Consider the following 17,171-nt stretch of genomic DNA (forward strand, 5'->3'; position numbering starts at 1 on the left):
ATATTGCAGGGGTTATCAGCCACAGAGCTGGAGCTTCTGGTTGCCAGGTGTGGGATAACTGGAGTTTGAGGCTTGAAGATCTGGCATAGAGTTTGCAGTAGGAAGACAGCTACCTGCTAAAAGTACACAGGCTTATCCCTCTGGAGGTTTATCTAGATTACCAGAATAGAGATGTTCAGCTGCCCCACCAAGGAGCATGGGGTGGCTTTTTCCTGTCAGAACCTGATGTGCAGTAAGGAAAGGAGGCACAAAGTAAAAAATCTTACATTAGAGCTTCTTAAAACACAAACCATGTTTTATTATATTTATATAACAAATATAATTATATAAATATTATAAACATATAAATATTATATATTTATAATATAGATATTATATAGAGGAGGATCATATAATATATGTGATCCATCACAGTAGAATATATCTAGATTGAGGTAAATTCATGCTATTCCTAATGTGGCAGACTTCTCCTGAGGAGGCAACATCACTGCAGGTTGCATTGGTTTGGGTTGGGCTCCACAGGCACACGTTTGTTACCTTCTTGTGACTTAAAGGCCTGGCTATAACCATCTTGCCCTTGCACAAGAGTCTTTTAGATGTGCTATTCTCCCTTCTCCCATGGATCCTCTATTCCTGGCCTATCAGTGACACAGCTCTCTGTCTTGTAGCCTCACAATAAATCCTGTGAGGAAGGACCTACAGACAAGAGTCTTCCTCCCAAACTCTGTTCCACTGCATGTGTTTTAGCACCCAGTAAAGGCTGCAATTCACAGCAGAGGTGTTGAATTATTTTTGGACTCCCCTGCCCTGCAGGCCAGGCAGAGGAGAGAACCAAAGCATCTGAATTCTTGTTAAACCTAAGGCCTAAATTCTTGTGTGATTACAATTTCAGTGAATTTGGTTACAGTACTTGCACTGGGAAGCATCTAGCCAGGATGAATTAATGTATATCATCATCAGAAAACAAAGAAAAACCCAATTATCCTGATTGTTGAGATCATTGCAGAGACAGGGAGGTGCTGAGTTGAGTACATCTAGATCATCCCAGAAAGAAAAAAAAATAGTCTAGTGCTGTTGTTAGGAACTTTTTTTTGCATAGGAAGTAACATAGGTAAAAATTGAATTTTCTGACAATCCCAAGTCTACCTAAACATATTCCACACTCCCTGGGGATAATCGGCCCATGAACAACATATACCATATACCACCATTTAAAAAAAGGAGGGCTTTCTGCATTACTTTTTTTAAATGGAGCCATCTCCTCCCACTTGTCTTCTCCAGATGCAGCTTTGAAATTATTTACAGTTCATTGTGAACTTGTAATCATCTCAGAGATAGTAAAGTATCTCAGCTCTAAAGGGAAGGTGAAATTCCATGACTTTTTGTGATGCAAATATTTTGAAATAGGGAAGACATTCCTTCTTAGCCTTTCAAAGCAGATCATGACATATAATTGCAGTAATTTTACTACAGAGCTACAAATACAAGCATAAGGAAGGCATGTGGGCAGTCCTGCATGGCTAACAAAGGATGAAAAATTTGTAGAATCTCAGCTTCCAAACCCAGGATCAGCTGCAGCCCTGGACACAGCAGCAACTGTCAGATAAGTGACAAAATAATATTTCCAATTACCAATGTCTTCCTGGTGACAGTAGTTCATAATTTATTTTTTTTTCTCAGAAGGTTATCTACTGTATAATTACCCATCTCCCACCCAGTTAGGAAATTCTGCCCTGCTCTTTACCTGAATCTGCCTGGAACCACTTTTCAGGCACCTTTTGTGAGTAGTCCAAGAGATTCACTCTGGTTTCAGATTTATGTATGCAAGTATCTATACTCAGAGCTTGAGCTACATCTCAGCTTTCTGTCAGTGAGCTGACTAAGCTGAGCTGCTTAAGTGTCAAATCATGACTTATTTTCCAGTCCGTGGAGGTACTTGTAACCTTCTTTTGACCTCTCCCCTTCTCTGTCTTCATTATTTCTATGACTTTTCTGAGGTGTGGATGAAAAGCCATAAACAGTCAGAGCAAAGGTGCATTGAGCCCAGTGCCTGCCTCCCACAGCTGACACAGTTACATTAACAACAGTGCAAAGAAGGCGCTGCTTTCTTCCCTGCTACCTGGTCGAGCATTCAAGTGAAGTTCATTGTGCTACACACATGCTCTTCGCTTAAACTGGGATTGCTTCCCATTTTCTGCTGGACATTCCTGGTTTTATGGATCCAGGGATCACCTTACCATATTTCTTGCCCTTGCAGTGCCTCAGAAGCTCATGCTGACCCACTACTTATGACCCAATGCCTATTAATTTTTTGTAAATACTCCATGGAGCTGCACATTTCCAATACAGCTCACTTGCAAACAAAACACGCAGTCTGATGGTGTGAGTTAACATCCTTCAACCTAGCCTGTTGTCCTTTACTCTCAAGTCCTGATCTGGAAACCACCATGTGTTGTCTCCTGAACTAGGATATCAGGTTTTTTCCCAGAAAGAAACATTCTGCACTGACATCTTCCAAGTTCAAAAGTGCAGAAGATGAGATACTAATATTTGACTTCAGACCACTTCCAAGCCTACCTGCTTTTCACCTTCTATTTGGAGAATAAGCCTTGCCTGATTTCCAGAGATTTTAGTACAACGTAATCTACTGTAACATGCTTGCAGGAATGTGACCTGAAAACTTTCGATGCTAGAGGAGTTCTTAAAAGTGTGAGTGTCACTTATATTGAATGAAATACACTTATATTGAATGAAATGTAATTAAATATAGAGTTGTCTCCTGGGGTTTTTGAGATAGGGCTTAAAATCTAAACCCAGCATTGACAGTCTGTAAAAGAAAACTGAGATTCCCTTATAATACTGTGATCACTCTGGGTGCTGAAGCATTAAAATTTACAACAGCATTATAGAGGAAGGGATGAGCGAGCACTACTGCAACCACATTTAATTCCTAGGACTTCTAAATGAACATGAGAGACATCACATACACATCTGCAGCCGTGCAGGTGTTTTCACACCACCACCCATTCTGCTATGCACAAACACCTACCCTCTCCTTGCAGCTCCCTGCCCCATTCCTGCTCTCCATGCGTTCTCACCCCTGCATCCTGTGTCTGCTTTTCAGCCCTGCAGGCACAGGCAGGCACATTCCAGCTTCCTTTACCCACATGCAAGACCTGTGCCCTCACCCACACGTACGTGTTCCAGTCAGTGCATACACACCAAACCCTGCACTTCCACAGGGCATCACTTAGAATTCTGTCCTGGAGACAGGAAAAGACATGGAGGGTCCCTGTTGTCCTGGCATTCAAGGTGTCTGAGTCCTTTTGAGAGGGAACTTCAGCAAAATACCTTTTGTAGCTTGCTGGGGTTTAGGAGCCACCAGTGAGGTGAGTATGGGTCTGAGCTGCTTTCCCAAATTGAGTGGTTGTGATGGATTATATTTATACCTCTACTGTTCCAGCCTTTCACAAACCATCCCACACATCTCTTATATTAGAAGGCTTCAACCTAATATTTTTTTGAGCTGGGCATATGGGACCATGATTATATCATCTTTATTTGTTTTTCTCCATTCACTCTCACTCCTCCATTCTTGTCTGTCCCTGTCATTATAATTTAAGGATCCACTAAAATATTACACAGTAGTTTTTACTCCTTACTGTCTCTCCCCTTGTTGGCAGATGCTTACCCCAATTCTGAAGTGATCTATGTGTGGACTAACAGCACCACAACGTCTGTGGTGGTGGCCGAAGATGGCTCACGACTTAACCAGTACCACCTGATGGGACAAACCGTGGGCACGGAAAACATCAGTACCAGTACAGGTAGGGGCAACATTTCCATCCCACGGTTGCTGATGGCTGGAGCGGGAGGGGAGATTCACAGGCTCTGGTTACTTTGCAATAAGGCCAGGGAAGCACCTGTGGGATGCGGAGTGCCAGGGAGATCCTGTGCAGGTTCATGGCCACTTAGCAGAGGCACTGAGAGGGTCAAATGCTGGCTCTTAGGTACATTGCTGAAGACACATGCAGGCTCCTGGTATTTACAGGAGTGCCTGAGAAGCCTCACGCAGTTTCTTGGCGATCGCCCTGGCTGTGGTTGCCAGCGCTGTTGCTGGCTTATTTCCGTGAGGGAGGAACCACCCTGGGAGGCAAACACCACCCACGCATTTGATCCGTTTCAATCATCGCTTTAAAATGATTGCTTGATGGAACCGCGTGGGGGGGAAGGGAATGGGGAGGACGGGGGGGGCACTGTGGCATGGCTCGGCTCGGCTCGGCTCTGCTCTGCGGCGTGTCCGGGGGACCACGTGGCCGGAGAGGAGGTGCAAACCCCGAGGATCCCCATTCCCTCTCGGGCTGGAAGCGGAGGCGCCAGATGTGGCAGCATTAGGGAGGCAAAGAAGCTTTTAATCCCCGGGCGGGCATCCACGTGAGCCGTGCCCCCCCGCTGCCTAAGGCTCCCACGCAAGGGCAGCCCTGGGTGTGCATGGGCGGGGGGGACCCCCGGGGGGGTCGGGGCCGGGACAAGGATCACGTGCGCTCAGTGGGACCGGGGCTCCACCCGGTTACACAATGCACTCGGCTGGAGAGCATTAGTGGCATCCAGCGAAGGGAGGGGGAAGGGGTGGAAATTAAATAGCCTGCCATGGAGAAAAGGGAGATTTCTACGGCTGGGGGTTGCAAGGGGCTTGGGTTGGGGAAAGGGGCAGCCTGTGGCAACATGCCTGGGAGCAATTCCTGCGGGCAAAGCCCAACAGAGTGTGCTGGTGATACACCGTGTCCCTGGAGAGAAATGATGGCCAGAGTGGTAGAGGACAAAGTATGGATTAAATTAGGAACTTTTTACTATCTGTAGGAAATTTAGGAGACATGAAAACAGGTACATACATGTACACTTGCACACAAAGTTAGTTGGACCAAAACATAAAGATGCATAACACTTTGTGCTCCAACTGGCAAATAAAGAGGAGACATCTGAGCTTGCCGCTTGTGCCCCAGAAAGGACACAAAGTGAGGGAAGGCTTGCCTTGGGCAGCCACTAAATTTGACTGCCGTTTCCATCCTATAGACATTCACCCCCTCCCTTGCCCATTTCAGGAGACACAAAGCTGATGCTAAAGAGAAGATTGATAAAAGTCAAGAGAAACATATAAACAGAGTGGTCACTTTTGCAAAAAAAGAATGAGTACACTATCTCCCATTAAAGAGTAAAGACACTATTTTCCTTACCAGTTCACCATCATAGCCGCATTGTTTTCTGCAATGAATGGCAGCTCCCCTCTTGCCTTCATTGTTGCCAAGAAAAAGATCCAAAGGATGTACTGGAGCATCTCCTACAACCTCGTCCTGCTCCTCAGAGCAAGAAAACCATCCAGCCCAGGCAGTGAGTGCTCCAGCGTGTCAGCTCCAGGCCACTTCCAGTTTGCCGCCTTGCCTGTGAAAGCTCCTTGTACTCCTCAGCCCAAGGAAACACTCCAGACAAATCCCAAAGTTTCCGCACAGTAAACACCTCCCTCACGTATTTAAGATTTATAATAAATGCTGTGTTTCCAACGTCAAGATTTTATATTAATGTCCTGGGTTACATCTGGGCTGGCTGGATTCTGATTGCAGGGTGGATCACAAAGAGCAGGACACAGATTGTAACCGGGGATTAGCAAAATACAAAAATCCGATTTTGCACAGGGAAAGCATCAGTCAACGATGGATTTTCTGGAGTTCATCAAGCTCGTAGGAGGCCAGTAATCAGCATTACTTACGAATGGCCATCGAAGGCATTTCTTCCTTCTATTGAATTGTTGAACGTGAAAAAGAAAAACCAAATAGCCTATTGCATAATCCAAGTGCTTGGATTTTTGTGGCTTTTATGACACACGAGTCAAACTACACAGCCCTTGCAGTTGCGCAGACAAAATGTTTGTGTATGTCATAGGTCATTTATGCTCTTCTTTCCAGCAGACTTTTTTTTGAAATGGAAGTTCCAGACCTGTACTGGTTCCTTGGGATTCTGCTGATTTATAGGCAAGCTGCCATTTGGCTGGCTTCTCAGAAAAAATACCCTGGCATTCCTAATTCTCCAACAAGTCTTGAAACTTGGAACATTTTAGCCATGGCACAGAAAACAGCTCTGTCATGTGCCACCTGTTTGTTTTTGGGTTTTTTTTGGCTGTTTGTTTTTTTGGTTTTTGAGGGTTTTTTTGTGCTCACATCAGGTGAATAACATCCCCAGATGTTATTCACCTGAAAGAAAGATATTTTCCTACTCACTCTGCTTCTAACAGAACCAACATCTCTTATGTCCTGGTGGTAAAAGTGCTGAAAACAATCAGATACGAGATTTGAGTCCAAGTGGATCTTGCTGCTTTTCACAAATGGTTGCCCAGTTATGTTCCCCATACCCAGAATCTCTCATAGCTAACTTAGGATCTGCAGTGGCACAAAACAAAACATAAACCCACTCTTTTTTATACTGCCAGCTGCAGTCTGAGCTCTTTAATATCCAAAGCTGAAATAATAAAAGAATCATTCAGCTCTTCATTTTGAACCAAATAATTCTTGAGATGAATATTTCTCTAGTATCACTATAAAAGGGAACACACATTTTTTGTCGGCCGAAATATTCTGGATGTCAGTATAGTCAGGCAGGTGTCTAATGTACTGAATGTCAGGATCTTGCCAGAGCAGCCATTGATAAAACTGAATCCAGGTATATCCAGTAAACAAACAAGCCTGGGGGCCAGTCTAGCCTCCTTAAAGTACTCAGTTGAATCTCAGCATGATGGCAATGGAATAATGTGTGTAAGATCCTGGAAAATCTGTAAGCAGGATCTCCAGAACTCCATCAACTATATACCAAAAAAAAAAAAAAAAAACAAAAAAAACTGTAGCAGCTTTTAAAGCATAAAAAACCCCTTAAGAGCAGCAGCACAGTTGCGCAGCTCCATGAAGTGCAGCCATTTCTGCTCTAGGGCTTTTCATTAGTACTAGATTTGTTTTTGTTTACTAACAATAATTTGTTTTCTGCAGTGATGAGTGGACCCCATCAGGAACAGGATTCTCTTTTAAGTGCTACATAAACCTATAACAAAAATTAGCTCTTGCTCAAGAAAGCTTATGATCTAAGGATAAACAGTGGCCTTACAGAAGTAAAAGGGAGCTTTGCTGTTCCAACAGAGCCAGTATCTTGTTCTGTAAACAAAAGGCCAACTCAGGCAGCTTTTAGCTTTACTTTAAGCAGTGGTCCCAGGGCATTAATAACCAAGCTGTGGGGTTTTCTTAAGCCCTAAGTCTACTGGAGGAAGTATTCCTGGTATAGACATCTCTGAAAGGGACAGCATGGGAAATCAAAGAATATATCAGCTGGGAGAAAAGCAAGTACAAAATCAAGGTGCTGTGATTATTTCAGTGGAGACAAGAGTTTTGATAGGTTAAAGAAAATGGTAAGGTAAAAATCAGCTGTGGAGGGCCATCAGAATGTAGGTACTCATTTCCTGGGTTTTAAAAATGAAAAAAAAAGAGGGTCCTGTTGCTCTTCCGAAGCTGTATAGATTCTTTTTTTAATTCCAGCTGTGAGAGCATACTGTCAAAATCGATAATGCACATTGTCACTCTGTAGCGGGCGAGCGGGGAAGCTGTGACTCAAACACATCCCAGTGCAGTAGCGACTGAGAAACAGTCCCTCTGCCTGAGATTACTGAGGCAGGCAGACCCTGCTGCAAATACTCCTTAATAAAGAGCAAGTGGGCTTCCTCCTGAGACCATTGCATGTTCAGCCTCCCTGGTTCAAAATTACACTAAATGAAAGGGAATTAGGCTTTTCTTTGCAGGGGTTTCCTCCCCAGTTTCACAGCATGCCATGTCCATTTCCCCATCACTCTTCAGGGAACCGTTTCACCAGAAAATCAGACTCCAGAGAAAGACATAAAGATTGAGGCAGGATGTCAGTTAGGTATTCTGTGTTATTTCACTTTCTGTCTAAAATCCTCAGCATGAACAAGGTCTGTAAACTTGATGCAGAATAGCAGAGCTCCTGTAGCATAGTGTATGAGTGCAGCTATACCTGCAAAAACCCTTTCACTGTAAACCTGTTCTCTGCTAATTAGCCATATTGTCAGCTAGAAGTAATCTGCCAAATCTAATAGCTTAGTAATGCTGGCAGCAGCTCAACTCAGGCTATTCACTCAAGGCAGAATCAGTCTGTTGGATATTTTCCTTTTGTGGATGTTCTGAAGAGACTAACAGTCAAATCTTGCAACAGAGATTACAGCTATAGTTGTTCTTGAAGGACAATATATATTTCAAAACAGGCATTTCACTGATTCATCAGTACCCAATTGAATGATGCATGCTTTTAAATTACTTTGAAATCAGTGAAGAACTGTTAGGGCTTGAAGGGATGAATTGTTTTTTATTCTTACATTTTGTTTTTACTGTTATTATTCCTAGGTAAATAGTAGCATGCTTTTAGCTAGCAAGATTTTGGATTTGGGGAGCAGTTACCATCATGAATAACCTTCAGTAACAACTACATGGTTTTCCAGAAATAATCTGAAAGAACCAGGGAGCAGTTACCACCAGGAATAGCCCTCAATAACAACTATACGGTTTTCCAGGAACAATCTAAAAGAACTGTTTAAGTTTTGAATTTTTCTGAAACATTAGGGAAGGTGACAGCTGGTCTGTTGATTTTTGAATGCATTTATTTAGGCTTTTATTGAAATTCAGAGGAGCTGATAAATGGCATATTAAGGCAATGCTGTGTATTTGGCATATGAAAAAGAAATGGAATTTAGCACTGCTGTGGCAGCTTTTAGGGAACTCTGCATGCAGGCAGTACAATATTCATTGTACAGGTGAACAAGACAGGACACAGTATCTATCCAGAAACAGACAATCTTTTGTAGGGCTAAAGTGTACCAAATTCTAGGAACACTGCATGCATTAGAGGGACTTTTTATTTCTGGACCAGCAATCTGAAGGGTTTGGGTACTCAGACTAATAAGACATCGCAGGATCCATATGCAAAGTGGCAGTTCTCACAGAAGATGCTGGGACTGGCAATCCCTAAAATGTGGTGCAGGAGTGTCTGGACCCATTTTCATATTTGAAAATTGATGGCTTGGCCATAACACTTTCACTAATGAGGTTGCTAACTAAACCTGCTGATAAATCAGGTTTCAGAGAGTTGAGAGTCTTAATTATTACTATGCTACAAGAGTTTGTAGGAGTGAGTCAAAACCAGACAGTGTTGAGGCAGTGCCAGCAAACCAGATTTTTAAGCCTGTGAACATCACAACATTCCAGGTGCATAGGAGGACTGCAGCTTTTCAGTGTAGTGGGAACAGCAGTCATTGTCTTCTGCTTTGGAGACTGAATATGAAGACTGTGAGGATCTAGCAGCACCTCTGTCTGAAGTATTGGTTTTCCACAGCACAGAAATCCAGACATTTTTCATAAAATTAAGAATGGCTGAGTGATATCCTCAAATGGAGAGTGGTTGGAACTGGCCTTGTTCAGTCCCTAAACCAGTAAGCCTTCCTTATTTTACTCAAATGCACACTTTTCTTCTTCTAGGTGAATATACTATCATGACAGCCCATTTTCATCTGAAAAGAAAAATTGGTTATTTTGTCATCCAGACGTACCTTCCTTGCATAATGACTGTGATCTTATCGCAAGTGTCATTTTGGCTAAACAGAGAATCTGTCCCTGCTAGAACTGTCTTTGGTGAGTATCCCACTTTCTCCTAGGACACAGATAGGATCTTTGTGGCTTGTGAAAGTGATTTGCTGTAATAAAACCACAGTTCACTACTGTTTATTTCTGCTTGAGATGTTGTAAATGTTTTCTCCTTCTCTTCCAGTTTAAACTCAAAATCAATTTAAAGGCCTTGTCTGGGCTGTTTTTATAAAGTTGTGACAGAAATTGGTCAATCAATTATGTGAAAATTAAGGACAGAAGATAGAAGAATAAGATTAGTGTGATTTGTTTTGGCTTTTTTTCTATTTCAGTGGATGCTGGATGGTTTAGAAAAAAAGACATACGGATTATCATACTTAATGTATACCCTAGCTAAGCATTTGAAGCAGATATCACTTCAAGACATTTTGTTCATCTTTGTTGTAGGATCTTTATCTAGGAAAGCCATGTAGAGGTTAATTAGTGACAATTATCTTTATAACCATCAAACAAATTAATATGACTTTGCATTTAGAAAATGTGTATTTACTGAAGAAATTGTTATGGAAAAAGCCTTTGGGGTGTCATTAAATTACTTGGTTTGTCCCTAGAAGACTTTAGAAAATAAGCACTTTCTCAAGTGAAGGTTGATGAAATACAAGATTTTTCCTAGAAGAAAAACAAGGGGAGTAGGAACAGTTTTTTAAGTAAAACTTTGTTCAGATATTTGAAAGGAGTCACTCTTCTGTACTAGCCTCCTGAAGTCAGTTGGCACTTTGATCAAAAATCAGCTCAGCAAGTTGTATGGAGAGAATACAGGTAGTAACATCACTTTGCTGACTTACTCTAGTTTTACAAAGCTGTAACTGAGAGTTGAGTTTTCTGATCTTGGGGAAAATCTTCCCACAGATGAAAGCATTGGCCGTTTGTCATTTACTATCATATGGGAAAGGAGGAGCTACAGTCAAGGAAACCAGTAACAGTCAACAATTTTAAACATGCAATTTCTGTATAAGAAAACAAAATAAGAAATCCCACTTCACCCTGGGCTTGTGTTACCCTAAAAATCCTTATTTAAACACACTACAGCTAGAACTAACCAGAGCTCCATAGAATAAAATATCTGAGCATGAAGGCTTTCAGTTTTTCTTACTCTTTCAAACCATATTATGCAAACACTGATTGACCTCATGTAGCCTTCTTAGATATGCTGCTGAACAGGGACCTGCTCATAACTCATTTGGGATTCCATGAGGGTTAGCAAACTGATCTCTGACTCTTTATTTTTTTTCTTTGCAGGAGTAACAACAGTCCTCACCATGACCACCTTAAGTATCAGTGCCCGTAACTCTTTGCCAAAAGTGGCCTACGCTACTGCAATGGACTGGTTTATAGCTGTTTGCTATGCCTTCGTATTTTCGGCATTGATTGAATTTGCAACAGTCAACTATTTCACCAAGAGGAGTTGGGCATGGGATGGCAAAAAAGCCCAGGAAGCTGCAAAAATCAAGGTGCTTAAGTTACATTTTTTAAATACCTAAAATAAAAAGCGGGTATTCAGCATAGTTTAAATAACTGAACGGTCAATTTCCAGCTTCTTTGTGAAAAAGGTATTTAATTGCCTCATGACATACTTTTACCTTCCTGTGGAGGAAAATTTGCAAGGAAATATGGTGCCTTCCCTTCACAGAGATATACTACCAGTCTCTTATCATCTCTATGAAGAGGACAGAAGTACATTGGGCATTGAGTACACAGGACATGGGATTTCAGTGATCAGACTTCTGATAACATAACCATGGAACATGTCTCTGCAGAGCAGTCCCTGTATGCTCTCCTAAATAAATAACAACACTTACATTGAGCTCCATGAGTCAGGGTCCCACCACAGTAAAAAAGGGAACCAAAGACTGGGTCTGTGAAAACACAAACTTTTGAGTTTCATGCTGAAATGAAACTTTTGGGACTGACTCTTAGTAAATCATCTCCTAGAGAGCTCATACCCACAGGCATCCCAAAAGAGGCTACAAAGATGCCAAGCTGGCATGGGCAATGAGCCCTTCCCCACACCCTTTGCAGCAGCTGGGAAATGAGGTTCACATCTTGTCAGCTGTCCATGGGGCAAGCACCCTCTTCAGATGTCAGACTACATCTCACTGACAAAACAAGCTGCTAATGCACGTGCCAGGTGGGATGTGGGTGCAGCCAGTGAGTCTCAGCTTTCTCCCGTCAAGGAAAGTCACACTTGAGTAAGGGCTACAAAACCGAGGCAAAAACATCTGTTTGGTAGTCGAAGTCAGAACAGCCAACAGGCATTAACAGGCATGCTTGATTATGGTGCTCAGCTTTTTGGGCCATTCCAGTGAGAACATGTTTCCACTTTCTGTTCTTGTGGTATAACATTTTGTTCTTTACGCTGCAGAAAAAGGAGCGCAACTTGCTGGGAAATAAACCAACTAATACCTACACCACTGGGAAGATGACTCCTGCACCAAACATGCCAAAGGACTCAGCCCCAGCTGTCATCTCAAACACTACATCTGCTCCAGTGAAGCCTCCAGAAGAAAAGCCTGCTGAAAGCAAAAAGACTTACAACAGCATCAGTAAGATTGACAAAATGTCCCGGATAATTTTTCCAGTGCTGTTTGGAACTTTTAACTTAGTTTACTGGGCCACATATTTGAATAGGGAGCCTGTTATTAAAGGTGCCAATTCTCCAAAATAAACTGAAGTACTCTGGAGCCACATGTGAGCCATACTTACAAAGCAGATGCTACCAAGGAAAATTTGAGATCCAGATGACTTTCTACGTTTGGGCAATATTCTTCAGGAAGTTTTTTGCATGTTTAATAATATGTACAAATAATATTGCCTTCATTGTTTCTACATGTAACCTCAGATGTTTTGGAGATGATTATATTACTTACAGCAACGGATCTTTATAAAAGATCAGAAGACATTGAACATGGCTTCTTTGCTGCTGAGTATCTTGCATTGATAGTTTACAAATAAAATAAGTTATATTTTTTAACTGTTCAAGTGTACTACATATCGTGGTTTTTATACTTCAGATGTACAGTCATAAAAATATGGGCTTAACCTATATTTTACAGAAGAGCTCCACTATTGTCATCTGATAAGTTACTGAGTAACGCCAGTTGTAAATGTGCCAAATTATTAAGTGTAGGGCTATGTTTGAGCACCTTTACTAGTTACAGGTAGTGCATTACTCCATAGACAAAACTGCTCAGCCCAATTTTCACTGGAAGTTTAATACAATGCAGTAAATCCTAATGGGACGATGATGATTTTCACTGCTTGAGACTCTAGTTTGCAGTGAAATAACACAGGGAGCAGGATGCTACTTATGTAAATAAAGATGACGGAATCTTGCCCTTAAATGAAAATACAAAGTTTGTTTGGATTTTGCATTCCAAAGAATTCTCTCTAATGATTCTCAGTATTTATTCCAAAAATTAAGAATTATATTGCATGAAATTAACATAGATTAGGAACATATTTGTGGAAATAAATCTTCTAACAACAGCAGCAGACATTTTTATCAGGGTAAAGTAAATTATGTTTGGACACTTTTCCAAGAAGAAGACTGTGTTATATTAGCAGAGATTAGCAGAAAAGAATTACAGTATTTCTTCAATAATTAATTCTTGTTTCCCACGGCAAAAATCAATCAGCCAACACTAGAAAGTGTGATCAGAAAAAAAAGATGTGCTTCTTGACAGCAAGGTGTTTCAGTGACAATATTGACAGAAAGGTCTTTGTACTGTCCATCTGAAACTTTTCTATAAAACGCCTTGCTGCTGACAATGTGTTTTGCTTTCACAATGAATGAGAAAATGCAGTCTGAGTTTTCAGCTCTTTCCTCCTTGGCATCCTTTAATTGTTCCAGAGGCTTTTGTAATTAAATCTTAATGTTTAAATAAAAAATGCATTCAACATTTGATTGCAAAATGTCATTCTTACACTGGTCGTCCTTTTAGAAAGACCAAAGAGCACACCAGAGAAGCTGAAGAATTAACTGGAAGGCACACATGCACGCACTCAATCACGTGTACACACACTGACATATCCTCCCTGTTGCCAAGAAAGGGACATGCCTTGAGTGAACACAGTGAATTGAGTTGTTGCAGAATTAGGTGCTATCCTGCTATGGAGCAACAATCTCATGATCTTTTGGGGACAGAGTGGAGAGTTCATGCTTCACTTTGAGGTTAGGGTCTAGGACTGGGGAGTTGTTTGGCTTCTTTTGTGTCTTCCTTCAACCCTTTCATTCCTAAAAATTGCCAAGAAAAAAATCTTATGTGTCTATTGTTTTTTGAAGCTTTTTTTTGATGCTGTGGAATGAAAAATTCATAAATTTTTGAGGGCAATAGAGAAGCCATGGGACTGAGCAAGTGACTGGATGCTGATGAACAGGAGCAAGGGAGGGGGCACACCCATCTATTCAGTGCTAGCCTGAGCTGAGGTGAGGATGTGGATCTCTGTTTTCATGTAGCCTGCCTCTGTGTCTTTGAGTAGCCACACACCTCCTTGTTCATCATCCCCTTGGGGGATCCCTTTGTCTTCTGCGCTTATTAGAAGGCAAAACTTCATACAAGTCCCTTGGCTATTGCTTCAGGTGAGAAACTCAAAGAATTACATGACTGAGGTTTGAGAATGAGAAACTCAGAGCCATCTTTGAGTAGCATCTTTTCCAGACCAGTTCTGGAGTCTGCCCAGAGAGTTTCTGTTCTTTGTTTTATCTGCTTATACCCAAGTCTGACTCTTACTCTGTATTACAGCATTATTTCCTGGTCTCTATTGCAGGACTCAGTGTAAGGATCTCTAAATCTGGTCTCTTTTACTTACATGGAAAGTAATCTTCAACAAATATGGGTGTACTTGCAGCATGTGCTCATGCATGAACACTAGGTGTCCCATAGTTTGGAAGATGCTTCAATAATACACTCCAGGCTGGAATACTTAAATGCTATTGCCTGGCATTATATCCTACCTCACAATTCAAATCTCTCCACAGTCAGTGGAACTGTTTGTGTGGGAGATCACTACTCACTGAGATGGTACCTGAACTGTAGGAGACAGGAGCATTTTCCCAGGTCCTGGCTCAACACCTTCACTTTGTCCTGCCCCAGGCTGGGGTAGTATCTGGATGTGTACTGACTTCCCTTGGTATCCCATGGAAGTAGCTTGGGCTTTTGGGAATGGAGTGAGCTGTGTCACTGTCCCCAGCATGGCTGAACTAGGACCCTGCGGGACACAGCTACTTCACAGCTTAGTCATGGCCAAAGGGAGTAATAAATAGGAATTGCTTCTCATTGATTTTTTCATGTATGCTTTCATGAAAAAGAGTGAAAAGTGTTGAAAAGTGAATTACAACAATTCAGCACTGTAGGGGAAGTGTGTGCAGGCTGCTGCCAAATTTCCTTCCTTGTACCCAGTAAGAATGAAAGAACAAGTCAAATACAATGGAAGAGATTTTTAATTTCTGATATTTGAGCTGTGCCAGCTCACTTCAAGGATGAATTTAAGCAACAATGTATATTCTGAAGCTGAACCCTCTTCTGTTATCTTGAGTTGTGTTCTGCTTTTTCTAAATGGGATGTGCCCTCTGTGGAATAACTGAACATATTGATACAAAACTGAGGAAGTAATGATTTTGTGAAATAATCTCATCTTTCAAAAATTCTTGCTCAACATCTAAGTTAAACTTTGAAGAAAAATGAATTAAACTGTTTTGTTCTTCATTTTAGTCAGAGAAGATGAATGTATCACTTGCAGATTTTTTAAATCTGGAGAAAAAGTTCTTTGTAATAAGGATGTATTTCCCTTAATACCCTTGCTCCTCAGATTGGAATTGACACTGAAATTATAAAATTACTTGAGTATTTTCTAATATTTTACATGTTTTTATGTCACTACAAACACTTAAGTATGGTCATTGTATAGTGACTCTCAGATGACATCTTTACTTTACCAATTTTGCATTTTCCACTATGTTGTTATAGACATTTGTTCAATTTTGAGAAGATAGAAAGATTGGAAGTTAGATTTTATGAAGCCCGAAGGACTTCTGTAGGATCTTCCAAGAATTACCCCTAATTTAGACTGAAGTGTAAGTGTCCCATTCTGTAATGCATTATTTCCTTTTCAGTGCCATCCTCAAAAGCAATTATCACTTCTCACAGTCATAATGTCTTAAAAGTTGCTGCTTAAATTAGTCCCTGGCTAAAAGCAAAGTAAAAGGTAAGAATATTGATTGAAGAGACCAACTAATTTCAGTTAGATTGATTTGGAGAGTTTTTGAGAAATCCTGATAGATTGTAATGGACTGGACCAACAATGATAGGCTGGATACACAGAGGGCAACCACCCACTATAACTTAACACATAAATGATAATAAATGTTGGAGCCAGCCACCCCAGGCAGTTTTGGCCTCAGTGGATCTGGGCTCAGTTCTTCATTCACTGTGGGCTGGTGTTTTTGATGTTCTCAGGACAACTGCTCAAAGATGGCCCCAGAGGAGCAGCCCTGCCTGCCCTGGATGCCCATGCTTCTGCCAGAAGTCTACACAAAGCTGCTGAAAAGCTGCAGCATGGCAGCACCAGGAGGGATTCTCCCCATCCTGCCCATGAGCCAGAGTGCAGAGAGCCCTGTGCTGAAGAACTGAGAGCACACAGAAAATGTTGAGACCTCTGAGGTTCAACTTCCTACCAAAAGGCTCCAGCAGGAGCAACAGAGACCTTCAGTCAGAATAAAGTGGCTCAAGCCTCTTAGAAATCTCTAATAAGCATTCAGTGGGAGGACTCCAGGAGCTGTAGGACATGGATTTCAGGTCCTTCCTTCTTTGTCTCAGAGCAGCCCCAGTTCCCTTCTGTGATTCTCATGATATATAGGTAGCACTGGGATGCCAGGAAAATCACCAGTAGGGCTTTCCTTCAACACTAAATCTCAGAAAATTCAGATGCCCAAACTATTCAGAGCTTGAGATGGGGCTCTCAGTTCTAGGAAGCGAGGAATTTGATCCATGAGTCCCATTCCCTTCTTTGGTATTTCCTCCCTTATTTAGGCTAGCTATCTCCCTTCACAGCTACTTTCAGAGACTCATACTTGGCCACTGCAGAGGATGTACCACACAGGTATCCCTCAGGCTGGAAAGATACCTTCTGTGGAAGTGCAATGAAAGGTAAGTTAAAATGTGAATGCGTTTTGTTGTGCTGGAGAATAGTACTGAGAACCTAAACATTTTACTATCATTACATGGCATGATAAAATGTTCTTTTGTTAAAGCCTGTGCTGGATTATCATGACCCTTACCTGAATATACAACTTGAAAGGCTCAGCAAAGAGTGTGCTTTAAAGTAAAATAAAAGGATGTAAGAATTAAGAGAAGGAGCAGAAATGAAATGAATGACGCATGAGGTGTAATGAAGAGTGGTGCTAAAGTATCCCTTTGGCATCCGAGGAGA

General features: G+C 41.6%; 1 protein-coding gene across 1 annotated transcript in view; it reads left to right on the plus strand.

The window, feature by feature from the left end:
• GABRA5 (gamma-aminobutyric acid type A receptor alpha5 subunit) overlaps nucleotides 1–12,631 on the plus strand; it is a 55,069-nt gene extending 42,438 nt beyond the window's left edge. The window contains exons 8-11 of the mRNA XM_030946610.1: nucleotides 3,684–3,827; nucleotides 9,579–9,731; nucleotides 10,983–11,194; nucleotides 12,106–12,631. Of these exons, the coding sequence (XP_030802470.1) occupies nucleotides 3,684–3,827; nucleotides 9,579–9,731; nucleotides 10,983–11,194; nucleotides 12,106–12,408 (812 nt within the window). The 3' untranslated portion in view covers nucleotides 12,409–12,631. The remainder of the gene's footprint in view (nucleotides 1–3,683; nucleotides 3,828–9,578; nucleotides 9,732–10,982; nucleotides 11,195–12,105) is intronic.
• The last annotated feature ends 4,540 nt before the right edge of the window (nucleotides 12,632–17,171 follow it).

Source organism: Camarhynchus parvulus, chromosome 1, assembly GCF_901933205.1.
Source record: "Camarhynchus parvulus chromosome 1, STF_HiC, whole genome shotgun sequence".
Classification (NCBI taxonomy): Eukaryota; Metazoa; Chordata; class Aves; order Passeriformes; family Thraupidae; genus Camarhynchus; species Camarhynchus parvulus.